The 23,873-nt window shown below is 36.8% G+C and overlaps 1 protein-coding gene across 1 annotated transcript in view; it reads left to right on the top strand.

The window, feature by feature from the left end:
* Positions 1 to 1,606: 1,606 nt before the first annotated feature.
* LOC127865314 (endothelin-converting enzyme homolog) overlaps positions 1,607 to 23,873 on the top strand; it is a 22,991-nt gene continuing 724 nt past the window's right edge. The window contains exons 1-13 of the mRNA XM_052405318.1: positions 1,607 to 2,994; positions 6,399 to 6,458; positions 6,889 to 7,035; positions 7,362 to 7,451; positions 8,074 to 8,213; positions 10,126 to 10,348; positions 16,268 to 16,366; positions 17,414 to 17,491; positions 19,226 to 19,508; positions 20,091 to 20,242; positions 22,629 to 22,700; positions 23,091 to 23,186; positions 23,665 to 23,738. Coding sequence (XP_052261278.1) covers positions 2,125 to 2,994; positions 6,399 to 6,458; positions 6,889 to 7,035; positions 7,362 to 7,451; positions 8,074 to 8,213; positions 10,126 to 10,348; positions 16,268 to 16,366; positions 17,414 to 17,491; positions 19,226 to 19,508; positions 20,091 to 20,242; positions 22,629 to 22,700; positions 23,091 to 23,186; positions 23,665 to 23,738 — 2,384 coding nt within the window. The 5' untranslated portion in view covers positions 1,607 to 2,124. The remainder of the gene's footprint in view (positions 2,995 to 6,398; positions 6,459 to 6,888; positions 7,036 to 7,361; positions 7,452 to 8,073; positions 8,214 to 10,125; positions 10,349 to 16,267; positions 16,367 to 17,413; positions 17,492 to 19,225; positions 19,509 to 20,090; positions 20,243 to 22,628; positions 22,701 to 23,090; positions 23,187 to 23,664; positions 23,739 to 23,873) is intronic.

The raw sequence follows: 23,873 nt of genomic DNA, 5'->3' as shown, positions 1-23,873 counted from the left end.
ACTCGTGTTTCGTGATAATGTCTTATTACTTTTCGAGTCATTACTGTTTTGCGGACGACACATACTAAAAGGAAGAGCTTGCCATGCATGTAAACCGAGAGAGTATATCGTACATCATGTTAAAGGACGTGCCTTTTTTCATTGAGATATTACAAGTTTAACTTTTTGTATTTTATATGTAAAATTGCTGACAAAATACTGTAGATCGACCAAAAACAAACAGTTTTTGTAAATCGAACAACTTGTCTATATCGAAAGCAATCGTTTGCTGTTATTGCGAATTTACCGTAATTGGGTAAATTGTGCTCGTCACACAAACAACAACGTTTTTTCCAAACTCTCAAAGCCACAAAGTATAAGGGGTCCTCACATCCAAATGGGTAGCGATAACAATTGTCTGTATATTTTTTAATCAATTTGGTCCGTGCTTTGTGAGAAAGGGGGTTTAATGCATGTGCGGAAAGTGTCGTCCCAGAATAGCCTGTTCAGTCCGCACAGGCTAATCAGGGACGACACTTTCCGCTTTAATGGCATTTTTCGTTTACAGAATGTCTCTTCTTATTAAAAAAATCCAGTTTAGGCGGCAAGTGTCGTCCCTGATTAGCCTGTGCGGACCGCATACGGTTATCTGGGATGACACTTTACGCAAATGCTTTAAACCCCCTTTTCACAGAGCACGGCTCATGAAACTTCGAAGAATCGCAGTACATTTACCGATTTTCAAATTAGTTTTTTTTTTATCATGAGCTCGTTGATAAATCATCCTGAAAAATAGGCGGCGCCAATGTACAACGGTTTTGACATTAGTCTTGTGTTTCCCTTTATAAGTATTTATCACAGTTTTATAAAAATATATTCAGTTCTTTTAGGGAATTCATGGAATTTATGTTTAACGGACAGACGGACGAAGGGAGGCGAGATTACTTAAGATAACCATCGGCGAAACTGGAAAAATATTTGTAAGATATCGTGTTGTCTTCTTTTACATTCACATGTAACAAAATGCACGTAAAAAATGTTTATCCTATTTTAATTACAAACGCCTAGACAAGAATGACAATTTCTGCGTGTGTGCGTGCGTTTGTAATGCATGAGCAATCAACCTATGTCGGGTGAAATGAGACGAATACACTTCTGAAAATAAACAATCCGTCGATGAGTGTATATAAAGTTAACACGGCGAGACTTTGAAATGTTTGTAATTATTATCTTGATAATAAAAAATAAGATTTGATTATCACATAAGGATTGACATCTGTAGACAAATCTTCAATAGTTTTATATATCATTAAAACATGTTATAGTAGAACATAACTAGCCGAATGCAACTTGTCGTCCTTGTTGTACTTTATGTCCTTCTTTTGTTCCATAAAATAGTACACGCTCACGCACGTGGTATTTAACGTTTTCTGTACACGCGTTACATGATACACGTACAACGTAAAATGCTTAACTTCCTCGGTTATTCAAGGTGGTCAGTCGAGGAGATTTAAAGTGGCGCGTCCAGTTGTCATGTTTTTCGTGCAGAGCAACGTGTCACGTGACAGTTCCTAGAGATTCGAGGGCGTGCGTACATTAGCAAGTAATTAAATTTTCGTGTACTAAGTGTTCGAGAGACGATTTGAACGGGAGCCATTGTTACTTCGAGAAAAAGGACATATACTTTGCCATTTGTAAATATGATGAAATGGTTATTGACGTCTGAGTTGATGACAAAGTGTTTAGATCGTTTCTTTAAAACGTGTATGCAGGATTTATATCAATTAATAACACGTAATTAGGCATTTCCAAATTAGTGGGAAATGTGATCAATGATTATTCGAGTATCGATGTTTGACGGGGATGATAACAAATACACTTTAATGCTAGAAATAATAAAATTTATGCAGTTTAATCGAAGATTAATTGGATCTTTTAATTTATTCATTTTAAGCGAATCGGACCTAATTTCACTGTGTTTCTAAATTAGCAAGTATAACAAAGCACAACGAGAATTAGCCTATTATACAGTCGAATTATCAAACCAGAGTGCAGACGGTACAGACTTTCACCAACGTATTTTAATCAAACTACCGCCACGTACCGGTATCTACAAGATCCAGTTTTCATTATTTACGAATAACAATGAACCGACCAGTGACACCCGACATTCAGCGGGGTGTAGAACCATTGAAAACTGCCAAAACGTACACGTCAGCTCCCAGCACCGGAGCGGCTGTGATTTACAACGTTAACAGTCAACGTTCGAGTCATCATATACCGGAATCAGGCAACGTTGTTGTGATGGCGGATACTTACAAAGAGTTTTCGTCTGACACATCTCCTATTGTGCCGGAAATTAAGATAAGGAGTATGTCCTTTAGGGTTCGGGAGATAGTGTTGGCTAGCATCTCCCTTGTTGCTTTCATTGTGTGCTTGGTACTTATCGCGCTTGTGGCAACAAACCGCCGACAATCTGGTGACTTAAACATTTCCGGCGTCACCGCCGCGCAGACAGCTTTAAGGTCGCTTTGCACGGACGCACCCTGCCTTAAAGCTGCGGCTTACGCGGTGGCTTACATGAACACGTCCGTCAACCCCTGCGAGAACTTTTACCAGTACGCGTGCGGGAACTTTCCGGCGCTCAATCCTCTGGACGCTGACACGAACCAGAGAACAATCTTCTGGAATCTCTATTACGAAAACGAGAACAAGCTACGGACGCTCCTGGAGGCGCCGCCAACAAGAAATTCCGCCTGGTCCGCCGAGAAGAAGCTTAAGGATTTTTTCATGTCATGCATCGATGATTACGGGAAGATGCGAGTCGGAGGTAGAGCGTTCATTGAGAAGATAATTCAGCCGCTAGGGGGCTGGGATGTTATTGGCACGTTTAGGGCGGATACCTTTGATCTTAACACGTGGCTGCAGAAAACCAGCATAGATTTCTGGACAGCCGCCCTTTTCACATTCCGAGTAGTTAACGATGAGGTTGATCCGGAGAATCGCGTCATTGAGGTAATCGAGTAAAAAGGTCTAGTTAAAGCCTTTTGTGTGTTCCCTTCTTCCCCACCCACCGAATAGCCTTGCATTATTTCCATGCGTGTACCCAGACCTCGCTGTGGTCAAACAAACAAAGAAAACGGTTTATTAAACAATAGATCAGTAAGCTGGGGACAGATTTTAGTTCAATACTTTTGTATGAAAGCTTAAAAATGATAAAATCTCTCCATTGTTATCGAATGATCAATGCAATAAGTGGAATACTAGTATCCGATATAAGGACCAAATATTAATCAAATCAGGTCTTTAACGCGACTTTTCTTTAAAAAATCCAATAAGGCGGTCATCTTTCTTAATAGAATCTGAACATAACCTAGCATATCCGCGTATTTCGATAATGGGTCTAACGCCATTTTCATTCTCGCAGTTTTGTCAGGAGGTACGCTGTCTGCTTTTGATCTCCTGACCTCACTTCGAAAATAGGCAGGCTGGGCTTGAGATACGCTGGCATATGGCATAAGTCTCTTATATCACATGTGTCTGATATCACAAGTCTCTTATATCACATGTGTCTGATATCACAAGTCTCTTACATCACATGTGTCTGATATCACAAGTCTCTTATATCACATGTGTCTGATATCACATGAGCAATAAATGCAGACACAATTGGGATAGAATGACTTTAAACTTTTTTTTATCGGATCCTGTATGTTTAGACCTTGACACTTTGCGTGCAATCGGATGTCGGCCATTACTGTACATTTTAAGTCAACATAATTTACTAACACTGAGAAAATGTATAACTCTTGTGACAAGGTAAGACTATCCGGTAAATAGATAGGGTAACTTTTCTATTGGCATTTAGACATATTGTTTAGTTGTTTACCAATCTATAGGGTTCAAGTCAGCATGAATAATCAGTTGGACATGACATAGGCGTTGAGTGTCTATTATCTAACCATCAGTGTTACCATAATACTTCACATCGACCCTCTGACTCGCAGCCTAGAAAAATAGTTTCAGTATGTGAAAGAAACCTATATAACATAGCAAGAAACAAAAATTTCGAAAAATTTGTTAATATAAGCAATGATGCTTTAAAGTGATATTATGCGCATCTAATAGTATATGCTATGTTTATAGTTGTGTATCGCAACCTTTGTTTATTTTTGGTGTTTCCACCTCATATACACTTATATTTGTTAATGCAGCATCAACATACTATTTTAAACAATATCCCGGAAAGAGAAACATAATGCATTTGAATATCAACCGTACTTTCGTTTTGACAACTGACGACAGAAATGATTCGATGTACGATATGAATCCAAATTTAGTTTTAGTGCAGATTCGTTCAAACGACACAAAGACACAATTTAGTTTTTTCCGGATTCAACAGTGAAAATGCCCATAATATCACATTAACAGTGCTGAGAATATAGCTATTGTGTAAGACACGTGGTCGAATTGTAATGCGTTCGAAATATATTGGCCTGTTATTCTATATTTTCGACTTACGTTAATTTTTAATTGGCGCTAATATAGGCCGCAATATGAAATAAAACAGTGCAAAACATATGTTTCGATTGTACTTTCGACCCGAACTGTAATTAACTTTTTTTAATTTTCTTGGTTTACAATTGCAAGGCATCAACTATTCAACATCTAGTCTTGATAAATAAACTGTATAATGGAAAAGAAATGTGGGGATGCAACAGGTGAATGGCAAATCAAACAATACAACTACATGTATATATACAACCTTTTGACGAACTAAAAGAAACAAGAAAAAACTCTATTACATTTTACGGCGTTATTACACTTCAGGACAACGTAAATGTAATAATGCGATATGGTTTGTTACACACCGTGTCATGATTACACTTTAAGTAACATTGTAATGTCATGCAATTAGATTATACAAGTACATACATATGTTTTTCAGTTAGTTTTTTGCGTCCATGACAAATTCATTTCGTAACATAACTTTACGGCTTAAATGCAAACGCAGTATATAATAAGTATTCTATGCATGTATGTACATACATTAATGTACACTACGGCCGTTAATGATATTATATAATTTCGACATAAATCATTTCAAAACATACGTTTATATAAATTACCGTCGCTATTTATATGAAAATTGCTTCTTCTTTTCTGTTGTTCGTTTGTATTTTAGCGCACTTTAACGTTAACACTTGTAACTTTAAACATTAATTGTTTATTATGCCGTTTTTAGTCTCAATTGTGCGTCTATAAATGTAACTTAACATTATTTATCATTGCATCCGTCATTCCACTGTGAATGAGCTGTAGTAGTCAAGAGAATATGCGAATCACATAAATATAAGTAGTTGTGTATGTTCTATGGTTAATCAAATACATATCGAAATACATATTTTTAAACCAAAACAATATATTTTATATACCGTATTTACAGACATCAATATTATCATGCGATTTGGTACCTGACAGACCTTCAAAGGGAACGTATGCTGTTAAAACAATGAGCCTTCGCGTGTAAACATGTCAACTAAAATCCTAAAATCCTGACTAGGCAGCTTAAGAAAAAACAATTAAATACAACGTACAGTTTTAAGCGACTTGTGCAAAGTGTTTTGTCTTAGCAAAAGAACGCAAGTATATTAGACAATATTAATCAACTGATTTTGTTTACCAATATCATAAGCTGCTCCAGGGGGAGGGGGGCGGACGCGGCGTACGCCCCCCCCCCCCCCCCTAAAATCGCCAAAGTAAAGTCAATTCATTTGATGTTTCACACTTGACTAGATCTAAATCACCTATTTCAACTTGTCAAAGCCTTCAAAATCACTAAAATCGTGGAGCTTCCGGGGGGCTTCGCCCCCCTGCACCCCCAAAACTATAAACTTTGCACTTTTTAGGCATTATAAGAAGGTACTTTGACGAAAGTATATAAGGCGTGACATGCTCTAGAAGTGGTTGTCAAAGCCTTCATAATCATTAAAATCGTGAAGCTTCCGGGGGGTTTTTCCCCTCCCCCGGACCCCCTAAACGATAAACTATGTACTTTGTTGGCATAATAAGAAGGTACTTTGATGAAATTATATAAGGCGTGACATGCTCGAGAAGTGGTTTTCAAAGCCTTCAAAATCACTTAAATCGTGGAGCCTACCAGGGTTTTGCCCTGCACCTACCAGCCCCCCCCCCCTGGACCCCCAGCAAATCTTTCAATAACCCGGTCCCCCACCCCCCCCCCCCCCCCCCCAAACCAGAAATCCTGGATACGCCCCTGAATATGGTCAGTTATAAGAACAATTTTATTTAAACATATCGGTTCCTTTTATTTGGCACTATAATTTGATTCAGCTATTGATATTACAAATTAAATTATCTTGATACTATACATGACTACAACTTATTACCTATCATAGATCGACATGGCCGGTATGGGGATGGGATGGCCGTACTACACACTGCCAACAGCGGAACAGGTCAGCGCTTGTGTTACCATTATTGCTTTGTTTTATTGGGGTAGTCAAATACTTAAGTTATGCTGGAATTACAAATCAAAAGATTGCTGGCTGCATGTTTGATTTTTGGTTGCCTGAATGTGAGATGCCAATGTTTGTATTTTTAAAATTTGGTACGTCCTCATGTGTATAAAAACAAGATTTCCGGTGTTATTTCCATCCCGCCGTAAATATATCGAACTAGGATGTCTTCTCTTCTGATTTCTTTGCATGGAGTTTTTGTTTTGATAAATATGACAAGTATTTCCTCTTCATGTATTGTCTGTGTTATCCGATTACTTTCAAGCTTATATTTTTTAAACTGTTCACAAAAAAACTTTAAATGTCATATTCTTTTCGATATTGCAAAATGACGCAACATAAGTTACGTCATAGTTTTGCCCACTTCCAGGTTCGACAACATTATCGGAAGTTCATTCGGTCTGTGGCCCAGCTGCTTGCTCGGGACTCGGGATTGAGTCAAGACCCAGCTCAGTTGTCGACGAAAATCGACAACTTCGTAAATGACGTTTTCGAAATCGAATTCCAACTGGCTAATGTAAGTGAATACTTTAAAGGTTTTGTATACAGCACTCTTATGAAAGCTGGTGTCCGAATTTACGACTCCAGGATTTACTGTTCGACGATCTAACAGGTAAAAACGGGCATGTTAAGCATGCATGTAAGCAAAAATAACAGATATTTAACTAAATATAAACATAAGTCTTGCGAATACATTGTCAAGAGTTTAAATTTTAAGTTTACGGATACTTATTTCACCTCAGATAAACTGTACATTTAACTGTTTGAAAAAAATCAGAAAATTACATGTATTTATGTAGTATTTGAATGTTCCAACTAGCTAATGTTACTCAAACTATACAGATTACCGCTAACACACAGCCCTCTAGCGACCCGCACAACCACGAGAACCGGATCAGTCTGACGGAGCTCAACACTCAGACGAACAATGTCGTAAGAGCCCTCAAAAGTGTTGTTATTTATTTCAAATGATGGCATTTTAAAAATACAATTAAATTGAAACGTTACTTACGAATGGTTGCATATATTTGTTTTTATAAAAAACGTCAATTTACGGAAAGCTTTCTTTTTTTAAATACCTATTTACAAAGGAAGCAAAGCAAATAGAATACCAGAATATATTCATTAAGCCTTGCTCTGTGAAAAAGGGGTTAATTGCATGTGCGTAAAGTGTTGTCCCAGATGAGCATGTTCAGTCTGCACAGGCTTATCAGGGACGACACTGTCCGCTTTTATGATATTTTTCGTTTACAGAAAGTATCTTCTCAGAAAAATCCAGTTTAGGCGGAAAGTGTCGTCCCAGATTAGCCTGTTCAGTCCGCTAATGCAAATCAGGGACGACACTTTCCGCCTAAACTGGCATATGCATTTAACCCCGTTTCACAGAGAGTGGCTTATATGCTTTTAGCAATCTCCCGTGCAGTTTTTTTGCTGGACAGGTCCATTGATCAATAAAATCATTGTTTTCTGTAATTCTGTTCACATTTCGTTGTATGAACAGTAACTTAAAATACGATCGCTTAAGTAAAAAGGTGACATGATTGACATATGACAGGTGGACTTTGTGGCCTTCTTACGGTACATGTTCGGCAGCACCAACGTGAACGGAAACACTCGCGTCATCGTTCAGGAATATGACTGGATCCGCCGGATGCTGGAGATGGTTGCCAACCTGCCCGCCGAAAACAAAACAAGGTCGGAGTTGGAATATATTTGAACTTAAATATCCCCCTGTCTCATGACATTAGTGTCGCACGTGTCTATTCGCTTCTTTTTACGCATCTGATATGTCTGTATAACCCTATGGCGGTGTTGGAGTCCACCTATCTTACTCAATCCATCATTTATGAAAATTACATGTACAGATGTTTAACCAGTTTAACTGGTTTTAAGGAATATGAATGGACATGGGCCGACAACCGTATTTGCAGGAACGCGCCATTTTGTAGTAGAGCGTGATAATCGTTTTCGGTAAATAACGCTGAATAAAATGTTTGGCATAAATTATTCTTCATTCCCAAATAATTAACCCATTTATGCCTAGCGTCTAGGCAAACAGCGTGGACCCAGATGAGACGCCGCATAATGCGCTGTTTGCTTAAAGTAATTTCTGAAAGAAATATTCTAAATATAGAAATAAATATACTAGACATCCGTAATTTTGGAAATGAATTGATCTAATTTAGAAGGATGGGAGAGTCCACTAGGCATAAATGGGTTAAGAAAGTAGCTAAAAAGAGCATATGATAGACAAATTAATGTTGCGGATAGTGGCCATGGCAGTGGCAAAGAGGTATTATCAACGTTAATTATTTGATTTCAGTTTATAGATCTTTGAAACAACTTCCTGTCCTGTTTTTATCGTTCTTTTTTTTCTTCGAACTAAATTGAGAAATTCGGCTGGCTGCAAGTTTTTTATAATGACATAAAAACGTTTACTCACAGTTTATTGACGCTTTTTAATAAGTTTATAAATAAAAGTAATAAACGTTTACATAAATGCAACTTTTCCACCTAAACGCCAGTGTTTGATTTCAGACTACTGCACAACTACATAATATGGCGCCTGTCTCAGTCATATTCAACCGAACTTTCCTGGGAGTATATCCATGTCAGTCGGCAATTCTTTGTCGACCGCTTTGGTATTCCCGCCTTTTTGGGCACTCAAAAGCACTGCTTTTCTCTCAGTGACCGGAAACTCCCCGATGCCTTGGGTTCTTTGTTTGCGCGCCATCATTTAAATGATCTTAACAAAAATAAGGTAACGCGCTTGAGAATGTTCTATGCGGGCGTCGATGGTTATGGGTAGATAGTTTGCGCTGGGTTCTGGTTGGAATGAATGTACATAGTTTTTTTAGTTATTGCAGACTGGTTTCTTCAGTAACGATATAGTTTTAACAATTTTTGTTCACACGAATTTGTATCCGTCCTGCTGTAATACTAATCTATTTTCACCGCAACATTCGTGATGTGGGCCAATCCTGATGTCAGTGATATATTTAACCCATTTATGCCAAGCGTCGAGCAAAAAAGGCCTTGGCAAACAGCTTAGACCCAGATGAGACGCCGCATGATGCGGCGTCTCATCAGGGACTGCGCTGATTGCTTAAAGGGATTTCTGTTAGAAATATTCTAAATATATAAATAAATATAATAGACATCCCTAATTTTGACATAAATTGATCCAATTTAGAAGGACGGGAGAGTCCACTAGGCATACATGGGTTAAAATGGTCCACAATGAAACGTTTTCAGTGCATTGATCTAAATGCAAACTCATGTAAATATGGCAACGGGTTCAAAATAAACAAACGTTAACAGTGAACAGTTAGAGGTCGCGGTGGTGTAGTGGATGAGGTGTCCGCCTAACGATCGGGAGTTCGTGGAGTCGCTACCTACTCGGGGAGCGTTCTCATTATCTCCTCCATAGACACCAAGAACTGATTATTCCCAGTAACACGGACTCGACAATGTCCATATCTGCCTATAATAGGCCTTCCTGTAACAGTAAGCAATTGACTGTATGAAGTACGAAGTCGAAGAAGAAGTTAAATTTAATAAATGTGTCTCTTGACACTCGATGTAATAACAACGTGAATTATTATAGAATGCTGAGTAACTACTTTATCTGGAGATGCGCACGGACCTATGCCCAGGAGATCTCGTATGAATACACGCACCTAAACCGAATCTTCTCCGATGACGTAACGGGCAACCAGAACTTCTGGGGTACTTGGCACCATTGTTTTTACCATGCTAACCGTGATATGCCGGACGCTCTAGGGTCCTTGTACGCCAAACAACATTTCAATGACAAAAATAAAGATAAGGTCTTTAACTTTCATGTTGTTTATTCCCGAAACCAGTTGTCATTTGATATAACCAGAAGCAGAAGCCATACTCTTATCCAATGGTATCAGAATAATCAGATTCAAAACTATTTAGTCATAGCTATTGCAATACATTATAAACTGCGTCAAATGATACACGTCAACCTTATCAGCTTTCATTATTGATGTTGCCGAGAAGCTGTACTTAATACCTGTCGCGTAATTACCATTATGCAACATGTATACATGTAAATTAAATAAACGTGGATTTTCACTGTATATGACGCATTAATTAACATCGAATCTTAGTTTAATGCATGCCGAGTAAGATGTATTTTTAAGTCATTCAAATAATGGTAAACACTGTTTAAAACGTTTAAAACAATATTGTTTTTTATGTTTATAACACATTACATTGATTGATTGACTTGGACAATATCAATCTTAATTATATTGTTGTTTTAAGAAGATGTACTTACAGACAATCATATATACAAGTCGTAAATTGCTTTTTCTGAATATAAGTACACGCTTATTGGCCATTAAATTGATGATTAAGAGACTTTCAACCTCAACATCTTATTGTTGCACGTATATGTTGATTTTCTTGCGTCTCTTGTTTTAGATCATTGTCAATTTGTCATCGTCATGAGCTAATTATGAATCACATCATGTGTCCAAGGGATTATAAACAAATTAAAAAGAGTCATTTGTCAATTTATCAACATTACAATAGTTGAATCATCCCTATAGACTAATATAATATGTCATTGCATTTAAACAGTGGGAGCCATGAACTAATAACTTGATTTCATACATGCAGGAATAATGAATGACACTTAAAATCGTTATCACGCGACAATTATGTTCTTGCTGCTAAAAGATATTCTTCAGACTTACTTAATTTCCTGAAAACAAATTAAATATGTAAGAAATTAAAAGGAATACCTGTCATGTTTCATGGTCTATCAAATTAACGAACATTTCATTAGGATAGTTTAAGGGGCCTTTTTAAATTTTGGCAAAATGACAAAATAAAAAAAAATGTTTCAGATTTGCAAATTTTCGTTGTAGTTATGATACTTGTGAGGAAACAGTAATACTTAACATTACAATGCTCTAAAATATCAATTATATGCATCTTTTGACGATTTAAAGAACTAAAAAATACAAAGCGTTGTAACGCGAATCGATTGAATAATTTGGAGAGTTCTGTTATTGTCGTTATATTTTATGATACTACGAGGATTGCTTATATAAAGTATAAAATACACCACTGATAGTATAAGCACGGATGGCCGAGTGGTCTTAGCGATATACTTTAACTCCGAGGGTCATTGGGTCGAGCCCAGTTGTTGTTTACTTTTTTATGTCTTTAATTGTATTGTTGTTTTGTTACTGGAGCTTTTTATATCCTATGTTTACCTTAATCAATGTAGAGCATTAAATGGCAAACTTCAATACATTTCAAAATCTGTGAAATGGCCCATTTAAATGTCTTCAAGGTGGCAAGTACACGGTATCAGTTCGAAAGGCTGACAATCAAACCCTACCTAACTGTATTTAAGTAAACATTTCTATGGAAGGGTATTAAGGTAAAAATTACATCATTCGTTGTGAATATTTACATTATGACTGATGTTTATTCTAATATTCCCTATGACAATTCCAACGTGCTTGTTGTCTATTTGTTTATACTTGATGATTGTTGCAACATTACATCATTCATGATGAATATTTTCATTATGCGTGGTGTTTATTCTAACATGCGTCATGATAATTCCAACATGCTTGTTCTCTTTTTGGTTATACTTGATGATTGATGCAACATGCTTGGTGACTATCCAATGTTTATGTGTTCATTATTCCTGAAACCAGTCATAATCGGTTTGCCACTAAGCGTCATTAACAACGGCAGTTAGCAACAGGCAGTAAGCAGAATGCAACTAAGCAGAATGTAAGTTACCAAATTATGACAACAGGTTGCGTGCGTTTATTTTCCGTATGTTGAATAAATTACTTTTCGGAGAAAAAAGCGAAAATATCCGAATCATTTTGACTAGTATACTGAATAAGCTGAATTAGTTCCCTTTATTATATAATCTTCGTTAAACCAAATACGTTTATTATTGCCATGAAGACCAGTTGGCCTACACAAAAAATTGACTGCCGTGAATGTTTTAGATATTTGTAAGTTGCAGTTGGTACTCAAGAAAATATGCATGTATTTTACTCAGGACATAACGGAGCTAATGTGTTGGTGATGCTCGTTTTGACACCCGACGCATATAAATTTATGAATGAAAGGCTTCATGAACGTTGACGTCGCTCTTGGTTACTAGAAAAATTCCCACGCACGGATAGCGTTTTTTTAAAGGTGTATGTCCAGCGCGTGTGTCGAGAAAACAGGGCTTAATGTATTTTGTTTGTTCAGCTCTACAATATTTATATCAAATCTGTATGAAAAAATGTCAGTGCTCATGATTCCGGTGTTTATTTTTGAAAATATTGAGGCGTTCATTAATTATAGACCTAGAACGGAGCATTTATCCGTATATAAAAAAAACACCGGCCGCATTGCATATTAGTTCGGAGACATGACATTATTTCGAAAGAAAGCAATAAGAGGTTCAATTCTATATAAGCAAGTCTCGCTGAGCACGATTACGCTCTTACTTCTCGTATATATTTGACTCGTATGAATAATTGCAAATACCTAGTGCTTATGTTGCTTAATCTAAATTAAGTCATGCATCTATATGTACTTTAATGACCAACAGCTCTTTCATATGTGAAAGAGACTGACACGAAATACCTACCCATCTATAATAAAGTTTAAATATTCACTTCCATATTATAGTTTAATAGCATTTTATGTGGTACAATATAAGTGTACTCAATTAAATTTGAAATTATGTAATGGATTTCCTCTCAATATACATGCAATGTTTCAGATAACTTTTTCAGCAAAATTTTTGTTTTCACTCTATTAAAAATCCAACCTTAAAGTGTATTATTAATTCCTTTTTACCGATAAGTACTGTATAATTTTTGGCACATCAGCATTTAGGTTTATAGTCAAAGAAGAGCTCATGACAAATGTCGGGTTACAGCAGACTTTTTTGCGAAAAAAGGACCAGATAATGGAAAACGTTCGACTTTTCGACTGTTTTAAAGATGGTCTGTAATTCATAATAACGTTAAAGTGCTGTTGATTTCATAATTTTAATGAGGGCCTATACGAGTGAAAACTCATTGATGAAATGTTTACATTATATGCATTGATATTGAGTTTTACGCATGATCACAAATTTCGAATTCTTATTTTATTTTTAGTTGGTCGCGTTATCGGCCAGCTAAATTTACAGAGCATATTTTTCAAATCAGTATGTGCTTAGAAGCCTTAGCTACGGTAAGAATTGCAACTAACTGTGCTAATAGCGATAACTGCACTGCAGACGACAAATGCTTCTGCTCTACTTCTGCAGTGAGTGTATATATCAGCTTGTAAGACGACATTTGCCAGTCTAGTGTTTTTAATTGAAATCTGAACATATTGACTGCTTTCTGTTAAAACGGGACTTAATGCATGTCAAATAAGATTAGCCTGTGCAAACTGATTAGCCTGTGCAATGCGCACATAGCTAATAAAGGAAGACAACAGCGAACAACTTCAGTGCCTTCAGCGCTTTGATTCAATGTGTAACCGTACGCACGTAATTTAAGTCTACTTTTTTCACTTTATTTAAATCATTTTTACGACTTTAAGCGTCTTATCTAGAGCTCTGCATGCATGTTTTAGTAGCATATATTGAAATATATCCAAAGCGTTTCTTTTGTTATTGAAGGTAAATTACTGTACACAAATTATGGTTAGTCATACAAAAAAGTTACGTCTACAAACACGCGTTGAATTTCGGTTCAGTCGCAAATATCACACTAATGGGCGCAACTTCTGCTATAACATAGAATTTCCGTTATACGCCGTAAATTGCCGTAGTCGTCCGTAGCATTTCGGAACGACTGTCAATTGACATCATTGTATCATGCATGATTGTATGTTGCTTTGTGCTTGGGTGAAAGTCACATCTTGCCATCGCGTTAATTTATTGAAAGCATTAATATTTGATCCAGTATGCACTGCGCCTATTGCACAAGTCTCTCTGCACAAACCAACATACACATACACAGCATGCAATTTACGAACAAGAATGTTGAATCTGTACACATGAATGATACCATAAAGCAGAATGTAAATAGACATTGGTCATCAGGCAAGATGTAAGTGTCATCAAACATGAAAAGGTGTCTACATACAAATTGAAAGTACCATCAAGAATCATGGCACAGTCATAAAGAGGGATGTAATTTTTACCTATATACCCTTCCATACATTTCATTCTTAAGTTTTAATCTTTACAGCGTATACTATTGTTTCTTTTTTCTACGGAGATGATACGCATATTGGCGTAGCATAATCAATCATGTACAAACTGAATTTGTGTTAAAAATGCCCTGCATGTACAAAGTACTTATTCAAGAGAATGTAAAAAAATGCGCGACCTTAATCGCATGCGATTGCACGAAACTTAATTATAGAACTGCAGGGGTGCATGGGTAGTGCCGTCATAGTAACGGAACGGTCATGAACAAGTGCATAGTCATGGGTGACCAAAAACGTAGCCTTCAACCTCCCGACGAGCAATTGACCAATATTCTAACAAAATGAGTCGTGTTCTGGGAGAACTGGGCATAATGCATCTGAGTAAAGTGTCGTCCCAGATTAGCCTGTGCAGTCCGCAGAGGCTAAACAGGGACGACACTTTCCGCCTGAATTGGATTTTTGCTAAGAAGAGACTTCATTTAAACGAAAAATGTCACAAAAGCGGAAAGTGTCGTCCCTGATTTGCATGCGCGGACTTCACAGGCTAATCTGGGACGATGCTTTACGCACATGCATTATGCCCAGTTTTCCCAGAACGCGACACAAATATATGGCATTCCTAACTCTCATGATCAACCCCAAACACTGATCAATGTTCTATTTACAAACCTAATTTACATACATAAATGAATGACATTGCTTAACATTGTCTCTATTCTTGTACACGTGATACCTTCTGTTTTGTACGATACTTGTAATACACCAATATATTTGTATATACATTTTATATTTTAAAGTTCATCGTGTTTTTTTAAATTTTGTATTTAGTATCATGTTATATTTAAAAATGTAAATAAAGAAGGTCTCGCATTTATTACTTCTTGTCTTATGTTTTTTATTTAAAATTTTTTTTTTAGCTAAATCTCATTTCAACTTGTTGGTCATCAATGTTTATTGACTTGTACATCGTATCAAATAACGAGTTAATTGCTTTCCTTATTTGTACAACGTATTGAACTACACATTGTTTTATATTGCATGATTTGTGTTTTAATTGTGTTCCATAACGTCTAAAATATAGCAGATGCTATAGATAGGGATTTCTGACAAATATAATACAATAAATATCTTATTAACCCTTTTAAGCCTAGTGGACTCTCCCATCCTTCTAAATTGGATCAATTTATTTCCAAAATTAGGGATGTCTAGTATATTTATTTCTATATTTAGAATATTTCTTACAGAAATTCATTTAAGCAAACAGCGCAGACCCTGATGAGACGCCGCATCATCTGGGTCTACGTTGTTTGCCAATGCCTTTTTTCTAGACGCTTGGCATAAATGGGTTAAAGTAAACATACTATTTACTAGACCGCTGCCCGTCTTACATTTATCATAACAATAACTTAAAAAGAATAGTTTATTACACGTAACTGCTGAAAGTTTAATACATACGTGTTACCTTGTTCTGGAATTTCAGATGCACCGCTGTTGGATTACTGTGCGTAATATATTATTACATGTGTTCTATATAGGCTGAGGAAATAGTCCAATACATTAAGGAACAACTGATCGCCGCTGTAGATTCGAATAAATTTCTAGATGATCCCACAAAAGAAAAGGCGAAGACAAAGGTAGGGTCCGGGGCATATTAATTGACTCAACATCATATCATTTTACTTCTTTATGTGAACTAAAAATTTCATAAATTTATTACGAACGTTTATAAAACATTTGAGATGTGCTCTGTGAAAAGGGGGTTTAATTCATTTGCGTAAAGTGTCGTCCCAGATTAGCCTGTGTAGTCCGCACAGGCTAATCAGGGACGACACTTTCCGCCTATACTGCATTTTCGCTAAGAAGAGACTTTCTTTAATCGAAAAATATCATAAAAGCGGAAAGTGTCGTGCATGATTAGCCTGTGCGGACTGCACAGGCTTATCTAGCTGGGACGACACTTTACGCAAAAACATTAAACCCCCTTTTCAGAGAGCACGGCCCATATATTTTAACTCCAGATGTTTCATACACATACTTAAAATCACACTAAAATAAATTGTCGGAGAAAAGTATACTGTTAATTGTGATATGTTTATCCGCCCTAATCAAACTGTGTCTGAATTAATCTGAAAGAGACTGCATTTTCAATACTGAGTATTGCAGTTTTTCTTAAACCTTCGGAAAAGAAGAACTCCCTGAAAACAGAACTTTTATTCCCGTTCGTCGATGTTGTGCATAGAGGGAGTCGACTGTACGTGTATTTCATTGAACTTTCTGAAACGAGCAGTAATTCAAATATCAACGTTGTACGCCTGAATTAAACGTGGATTTTCGACACAATATAGCTAAAATGAATTGGTTCAATTCAAATTCGGTAAAAATTATGACTAAATGAGCATATTGTATTTACCACGACTCTGTTTGACCGTTTGTCCAAAAGAATCTGCTCAAATATTGCTGTTATAATTGTTATCTTTTTAGTGTTTTTATGGCATAGGTATATAATAGATTATTTATTTCATGCTCGTACGGCTCAACTTGCCCAAAGATGGTTTTTATTAACTTCCTGTGATTATTGGACTCACAGCTTCTTTAATCGCCGACAAAAACAGTACATGCATTAATACGAACGTACATCACTATATCAGTCAATGAATCAATGTATTGTTTTCTGTTTACAGCTTAAAGCTTCTACGGACAAAATGGGTTACCCCGATATATACTTGAATGACGCTGATATTGACAACATATACCAAGACGTAAGTTTCATACGGAATTCGCGCATGATTAAAAGCCAGAGGACGACAATGCGATAGTGCAATAGAACGATGGCGACAATGCGATAGTACGATGACGACTGTGCGACAATACGATTGCGACAGTGCGATAGTACGATGGCGACAATGCGATAGTGGGACAATACGATGACAACAGTGCGACAATGCGATGGCGACAGTGCGATATTACGATGGCGACAATGCGATAGCGCGATAGTACGATGGCGACAATGCGGTAATACGATGACGACAGTGCGACAATATAATGGCGACAGTGCAATAGTACAATGGCGACAATGCGATAGTACGATGACGACAGTACGATAACGCGATCGCATTGTCGCCATCGTACTACCGCAGCACTGTCGCAATCGTACTTTCGCAATGTCGCATTGTCGTAATCGTACTATCGCGTTGTCGCATTGTCGCCATCGTACTTTCGCATTGTCGCAATCGTACTATCGCATTGTCTCCATCGTACTATCGCATTGTCGCCATTGTACTATCGCACTGTCACCCTCAGGATTTTAATGTGTTACCACGATTGCCCTAACGGTATTCCGTAGTTTCAAGACGCAGTTTAAAATTTGCCTTTGTATTTTTAAATTGCATCTTCGCAAGCATTCACTTGACACTTTGGAGTTGGGTAAGGCTACACATAGTGACTCAAAACTTAGTTTCCAATGTTCTGTGCATACACAAGATATTTTACTCCAAGTACATTGAGGCTCGATAGTATGTGCTTGTGACTATGTGGCCCGGATAATAAATAGATTACATGTTAGTGTTCAATACCAACCTCCACGCAGATATATCACTGACTCTCCTACCATATCTCCACCGCAGATATATCACTGACTCTCCTACCATATCTCCGCTGCAGATATATCCCTGACTCTCCTACCATATCTCCGCCGCAGTTATATCACTGACTCTCCTACCATATCTCTGCCGCAGTTATATCACTGACTCTCCTACCATATCTCCGCCGCAGATATATCACTGACTCTCCTACCATATCTCCGCCGCAGATATATCACTGACTCTCCTACCATATCTCCGCCGCAGATATATCACTGACTCTCCTACCATATCTCCGCCGCTATTCAGACACCGGGATGTCGATTATTATACTTTTGTAATTTGTATAATTAATTTTTATCATCCATTTACTTCAACATTTGTGTTTACTTTAAAATATTTATTTAAGTTCAACTATATAGACAACAGCACGGGTTTGCATTAACTAGACATGTTGTTAACAAGAAATCCTTGACGATATTAAAGGATATTAATTATGACTGCTTTAGTTACTTCTAGGGAAGTATCGCTGCGATCGAAGACGTCAAATATTTAAGACATACATCAACGAGATTATTCTAGTATTGGATATTCATAAAAAATATTCATTTATATATTCAATTTCACAGGCCTGTCTTACTTATACGGTTTATAAGTTACACGTTACATTTTACATAATACAAACACATATTGAGTAATGGTAGCATTTAACATCACTTCACATTATTAGAATTTCATTTGATACTCGACAATACGCATTGTCGTCCAATAAACGGTAACAATGTAATAATATACTAACTGCTGCGTTCTGTTGTTGTTGTTTTTTGCATGTGCATATATTGACTCAAATATCAGTTATAGATAAATAGACATTCCTTAAACCGCGTACAATATTTCTTCAATTTTTTTTTTCAGATTGCTATTAACAGGTCAGACTACTTTCAAAACCTCCTCAATCTAAACGCGTTTGAAAAAGCCGATTGGACAAGGCGACTTACAAAAAGAGAGGACAAGTCACGTTGGCTGTACAACTCCTACGACACCTCCATGACGTTTTTCAACTCATGGAACCAGCTTCTGGTTCCCGCTGGAATGCTTCAGTTTCCTGTCTACGAATGGACCCTTCCGCACTACTTTAATTTCGGTTCGATGGGGTCGCTTGTGGGTCATTACATAGTGCATGCTATTGATAACTGGGGTAAGTGCTGGTTTGAAAATTGATAAAATTAACAAACAAAGCTTTTTGTCAGTATGCGCATGTTTATGTGTCTGCACTTCATATCCCTGGTTGGCAGTCAACACCCCTACAAATTAGTTCCCTACGTTATATCATATACCTTCGGCAACATGGACTATTATCATCAAACCTCCACATATGTCATAACTGAAACGTATCATGGTCAATTGTACTTTATCGGGATGACTAAATCCACTGTAGTGCTCCAAAAATGCTACCTTAATATGATGTATCCCTCACGTGGAAAAAAACGGAACAACGTTTCTCGCAGAAAACGAATATGAAGCTTTAAATTAACCTAAAGCGTCTCGGAATGTTTAGTTTAACCCTCTTTTGTTTCAAAATAAAATTCAGATTCAACCTCATGCAATTTCTGTTTCATTTACTACACCATCCAATTTCGTTTCATGCGAACCGTGCTTACAAGATCCACGATTTGGTTTCGAAATGTCCGCGAATGGTCAGAACGTATCTTTTTTAAAGTATGCATTATTAAAACAATACTGTGCGATTATCTGTACATGCTTTCCCGTGGTTTTCCAGGCGGCAACTACGACGAGCACGGCGTATACGGCTCCTGGTACACCAACGCCAGCAAGGTGGCGTACACGAAGGTGGAGGAATGCTTCGCTAACGCCTATATGAACAAAACCATGGGGCCATTCCAGTTGAGCGAGCAGTCGCCGCCACAAACGGTGAGTGTGCTTCCTTGCTTTCATTTTTTAGTACCGAAATGCTCGATGCAGTAATCTCACTAGTAGGTTTACGGTTTCAATGTTATTACCGGAACCAGTCAATTGTGTGCGTGCATTATGTGTTGATCTCCCCAGTTCATTTGTAATAGTTAATCAATACAAGAATTTGTGAAACTTCTCGAAGAGACCAATATCACGCCGTTGTGAGGGTGTATAACGTATTACTTACAGCTGAACAACTCAAATCATAACAAAAAATCATAATGAAAAATCAACTTCTCTGAAAAAAATTCACTATCGAATATATGTATAACAAGGTATTCAACATAAAATTACCCGAAAACAGGATGCATCGCTTTAAAAAGAAACAACTTCATCAATCGTGCAGCGATTTCCATGAACTCGCTCTTATTCAACGCAGAAATGAATTTCCTTTCTGAAAATGGACATATATTGCAATATTTTTTTAAATGCTTGGTCAACTTTTAAGAAATAACACGATGAACAACTCGCGTGACCTTCTCGTCATCGATCAGACCCAATCGAAGACTGAAATCTTCACGGAGTAAAGGGCATTTTCCCCGCAAAGTACACGGACCCTAGGTACCATAATTCAATAAAACGTATGAAAAAAACAACAATCTTACCGTTCTTTCCGTTACATTATGCATCAAAACTAAATATCCAGAGCCATTTGAACCCTTTGTTTACCTACATTTCAACTGGCCGACATTTTAAACACACGAATGATTGCATTGGTCCAATCCGAAGGTGTGTCTTTACGCCTGAAAATTTATGAAACTGGTCTGATCGTTGACGAGTAGGTCACACGAGAGAAAGAAAAATCATTCTGCGTTGAATAAGACGCAAGGAAATCGATGCACAATTGATGAAGTTATGGCTGTTCAAAGCGATCCACCCTGTTTTCGGGTGATTTTGAGTTGAATACACTGTATTTATATATATTATATATTCGATAGTGTTTTTTTTTCAGAGAAGTTGATTTGTCGTTATGATTTGATTATGTTTCATTCAAAATGATGTTTTCACTAATTAATAGCATAGCCACACGCTTACCACCTGTGGTGGTTACATGGGTCGAAATACAAGCGCAGTTTGATTTTCAGGTGATCAGGTTTAAAGTCTACTGAGTTTGTAAAAAGAAATTTGCTTTAAAGGGGTATTTCACGTTTTGGTAAATTGACAAAATTGAAAAAGTTGTTTCTGATTCGCACATTTTCGTTTTAGTTATGATATTCGTGATGAAACAGTTATACTGAACATTTACTATGCTCTTAAATAACAATTTTATGCATCTTTTGAGGATTTAAAAACCTGAAAGTGATAAAGCGTTGCAACGTAAAACGATTAAATAATTTGGATAGTTCTGTTGTTGTCGTTAAATTTTGTGAAACTACGAGGATTGCTTTTATTAAGTATAAAATACTTGGCAAATTGTACGTGGTAGGATGGACGAGTGGTCTAAGTGGTAGGCTTTTTACTCCAGGACTCCAGGGGTCAGTGGCTCGAGCCCTGCTGAGGGTTGCTTTTTTTCTTTTTTTTAATAATTTTATTCTTGATTCTTTGCTGAAGCTTTTTGAATCCAATGTTTGCATTTATCCATATAAAGCATTTAATGACAATCTTCAAAACATGCCAAAATCTGTGAAAAGGCCCCTTTAATGCGGTATCTAGAGAACGCGTTTGCATTTGATCATCCACATTGGTATGCTTGTTATTTGGGACGATGTAAAGACGCCTCTTGATATTGACGTACACATGTCAAAGGCCAATGTCGAAGGGGAAATTAGTTCACGTAAAATACCTTTGATAAAGCAATGACGATCATTTAAATAGGTAAAATTAGTCTAGTTGACACATAGGTGGAAAGAAAAACGCCTACCGGTATTATGTTTGAGGTCATCAGGTAAAAGGTCAAGTAAACAGCAGGTCGCATTGGATTGACATGAACATTGCTTTTACACAAAATCTTTCAAATGCTTCAGAGCATTAAAATTACTGTCCTGATTATATTATATTATATTATACTCCATTATATTTTATTATATTACATCATGTTATATTATATCATATTATATTATATATTATCATATTATATTATATTATTTATATATTATCATTTCATATTATATTATATTATCTATTATCATATCATATTATATTATATAATTTTATTTTATGTTTTTGTATATTATCTTTTTTTTATTATGCCATGTTTCAGTGAAAATCATATTGTATTTTATTAGGTTTCACATAAATTTCCCTGACTCGATTAGGCAAGTTATTTTGGGGAAATCTTGTGTATATAATGAAATCGAAATCTTGTGAGTATAGTATAAGGGTTCAATTCGTGTTTACTATTTAGGTACTCACGAACGGCGCGCGGTTTGCATGGGAAGGACTTGCGGAAACTAGCGGCGTTAGACTCGCGTACAAGGTAACTTACTATGTGAAAGATCGGGGATGTAGACGTGCGAGTTATCTCCCATTTATATTAAACAATAGTACGTTTTATATTGAACACTATAGGATGTGTAATAGAAACCCTTTTACAAGCTCACATAATGGAACAAGTGTTTCGTTTCGTTTATTGTGAGGTTTTCAATGTCAAATTTTAGACTCAATTACTTGTTGTTTGTTTAAATATCAAGACTTCGTTTTTTGTAAAACTAAATTTAATATCAATCAACATTGTGTACGGCTATATTATATCTTAATTCCAAAATGACTGCTTCGAATCTGACCAAACGTACGCATAGCAAGAAATTACCAACATGGTGTCTGGAATACCAAGCAAAAACTGTGTCATCCAAATTGTCAACTGCAGGCGTACAAGAAGTGGGTTGCTGACAAGGGCGAGGAGAGGCCGACGCCGTTGCCGCATTACACCAACGACCAGAGCTTTTTCCTCTCTTACGCACAGGTATATAGTTAGTGTGTGCGTATTCAAGCTACTACGGATTTTCCTCTTCTAACAATTTCTGAGTATCTCTTACTCGCGGTTAAATAGTTCTCGCGACTAAAAAACTGCGGTTTCGTCCTCTCCAACTTTCAGGTAAAAAGAACTTGTTACTTACAAACGCTTTTGTTTTTACATATTAAACGAAAACACACAAACTTTATGAAAAACACAGCAATAAAGAACGGTAGAATTGACCAGAGGGGCCATGCTAACTTCGCGATACGTCAGAAAAACTACTGATAATTAAATATCAAAATACGATTCAAAGTCATATACATCTAATATCAAAGTATCTTCCTCTCAAGTAACGCTTGACTATAAGCAGAACTAGGAGCTATTGCATTGCCAATCGAAGAGAAAACTTCCATGAAAAACAAACCAGCATATATTATTATAGTATCATATATACAATTATATATATTTGCATATTTACCTTCAGACTAACTGTTACAACCGCGCAGACAAACTCGGCTTCAACTACGCTAACAGGCAACGAATATCGGAGGACATAAGGTAAACTAATTAAAACATTTAATTATTCAAATGCCGATCAAAGTTAGACCAAGCACATGCATACAACACGAGATAATCTGAAGTTGAAAATCATTTCAAGAAGCATAACATGTTTAAATGAACGCTGCGTTTGGT

Source organism: Dreissena polymorpha, chromosome 1 (genome assembly GCF_020536995.1).
Source record: "Dreissena polymorpha isolate Duluth1 chromosome 1, UMN_Dpol_1.0, whole genome shotgun sequence".
In the NCBI taxonomy this organism is placed as follows: domain Eukaryota; kingdom Metazoa; phylum Mollusca; class Bivalvia; order Myida; family Dreissenidae; genus Dreissena; species Dreissena polymorpha.
This window is presented reverse-complemented; position numbering and strand designations above follow the sequence as displayed.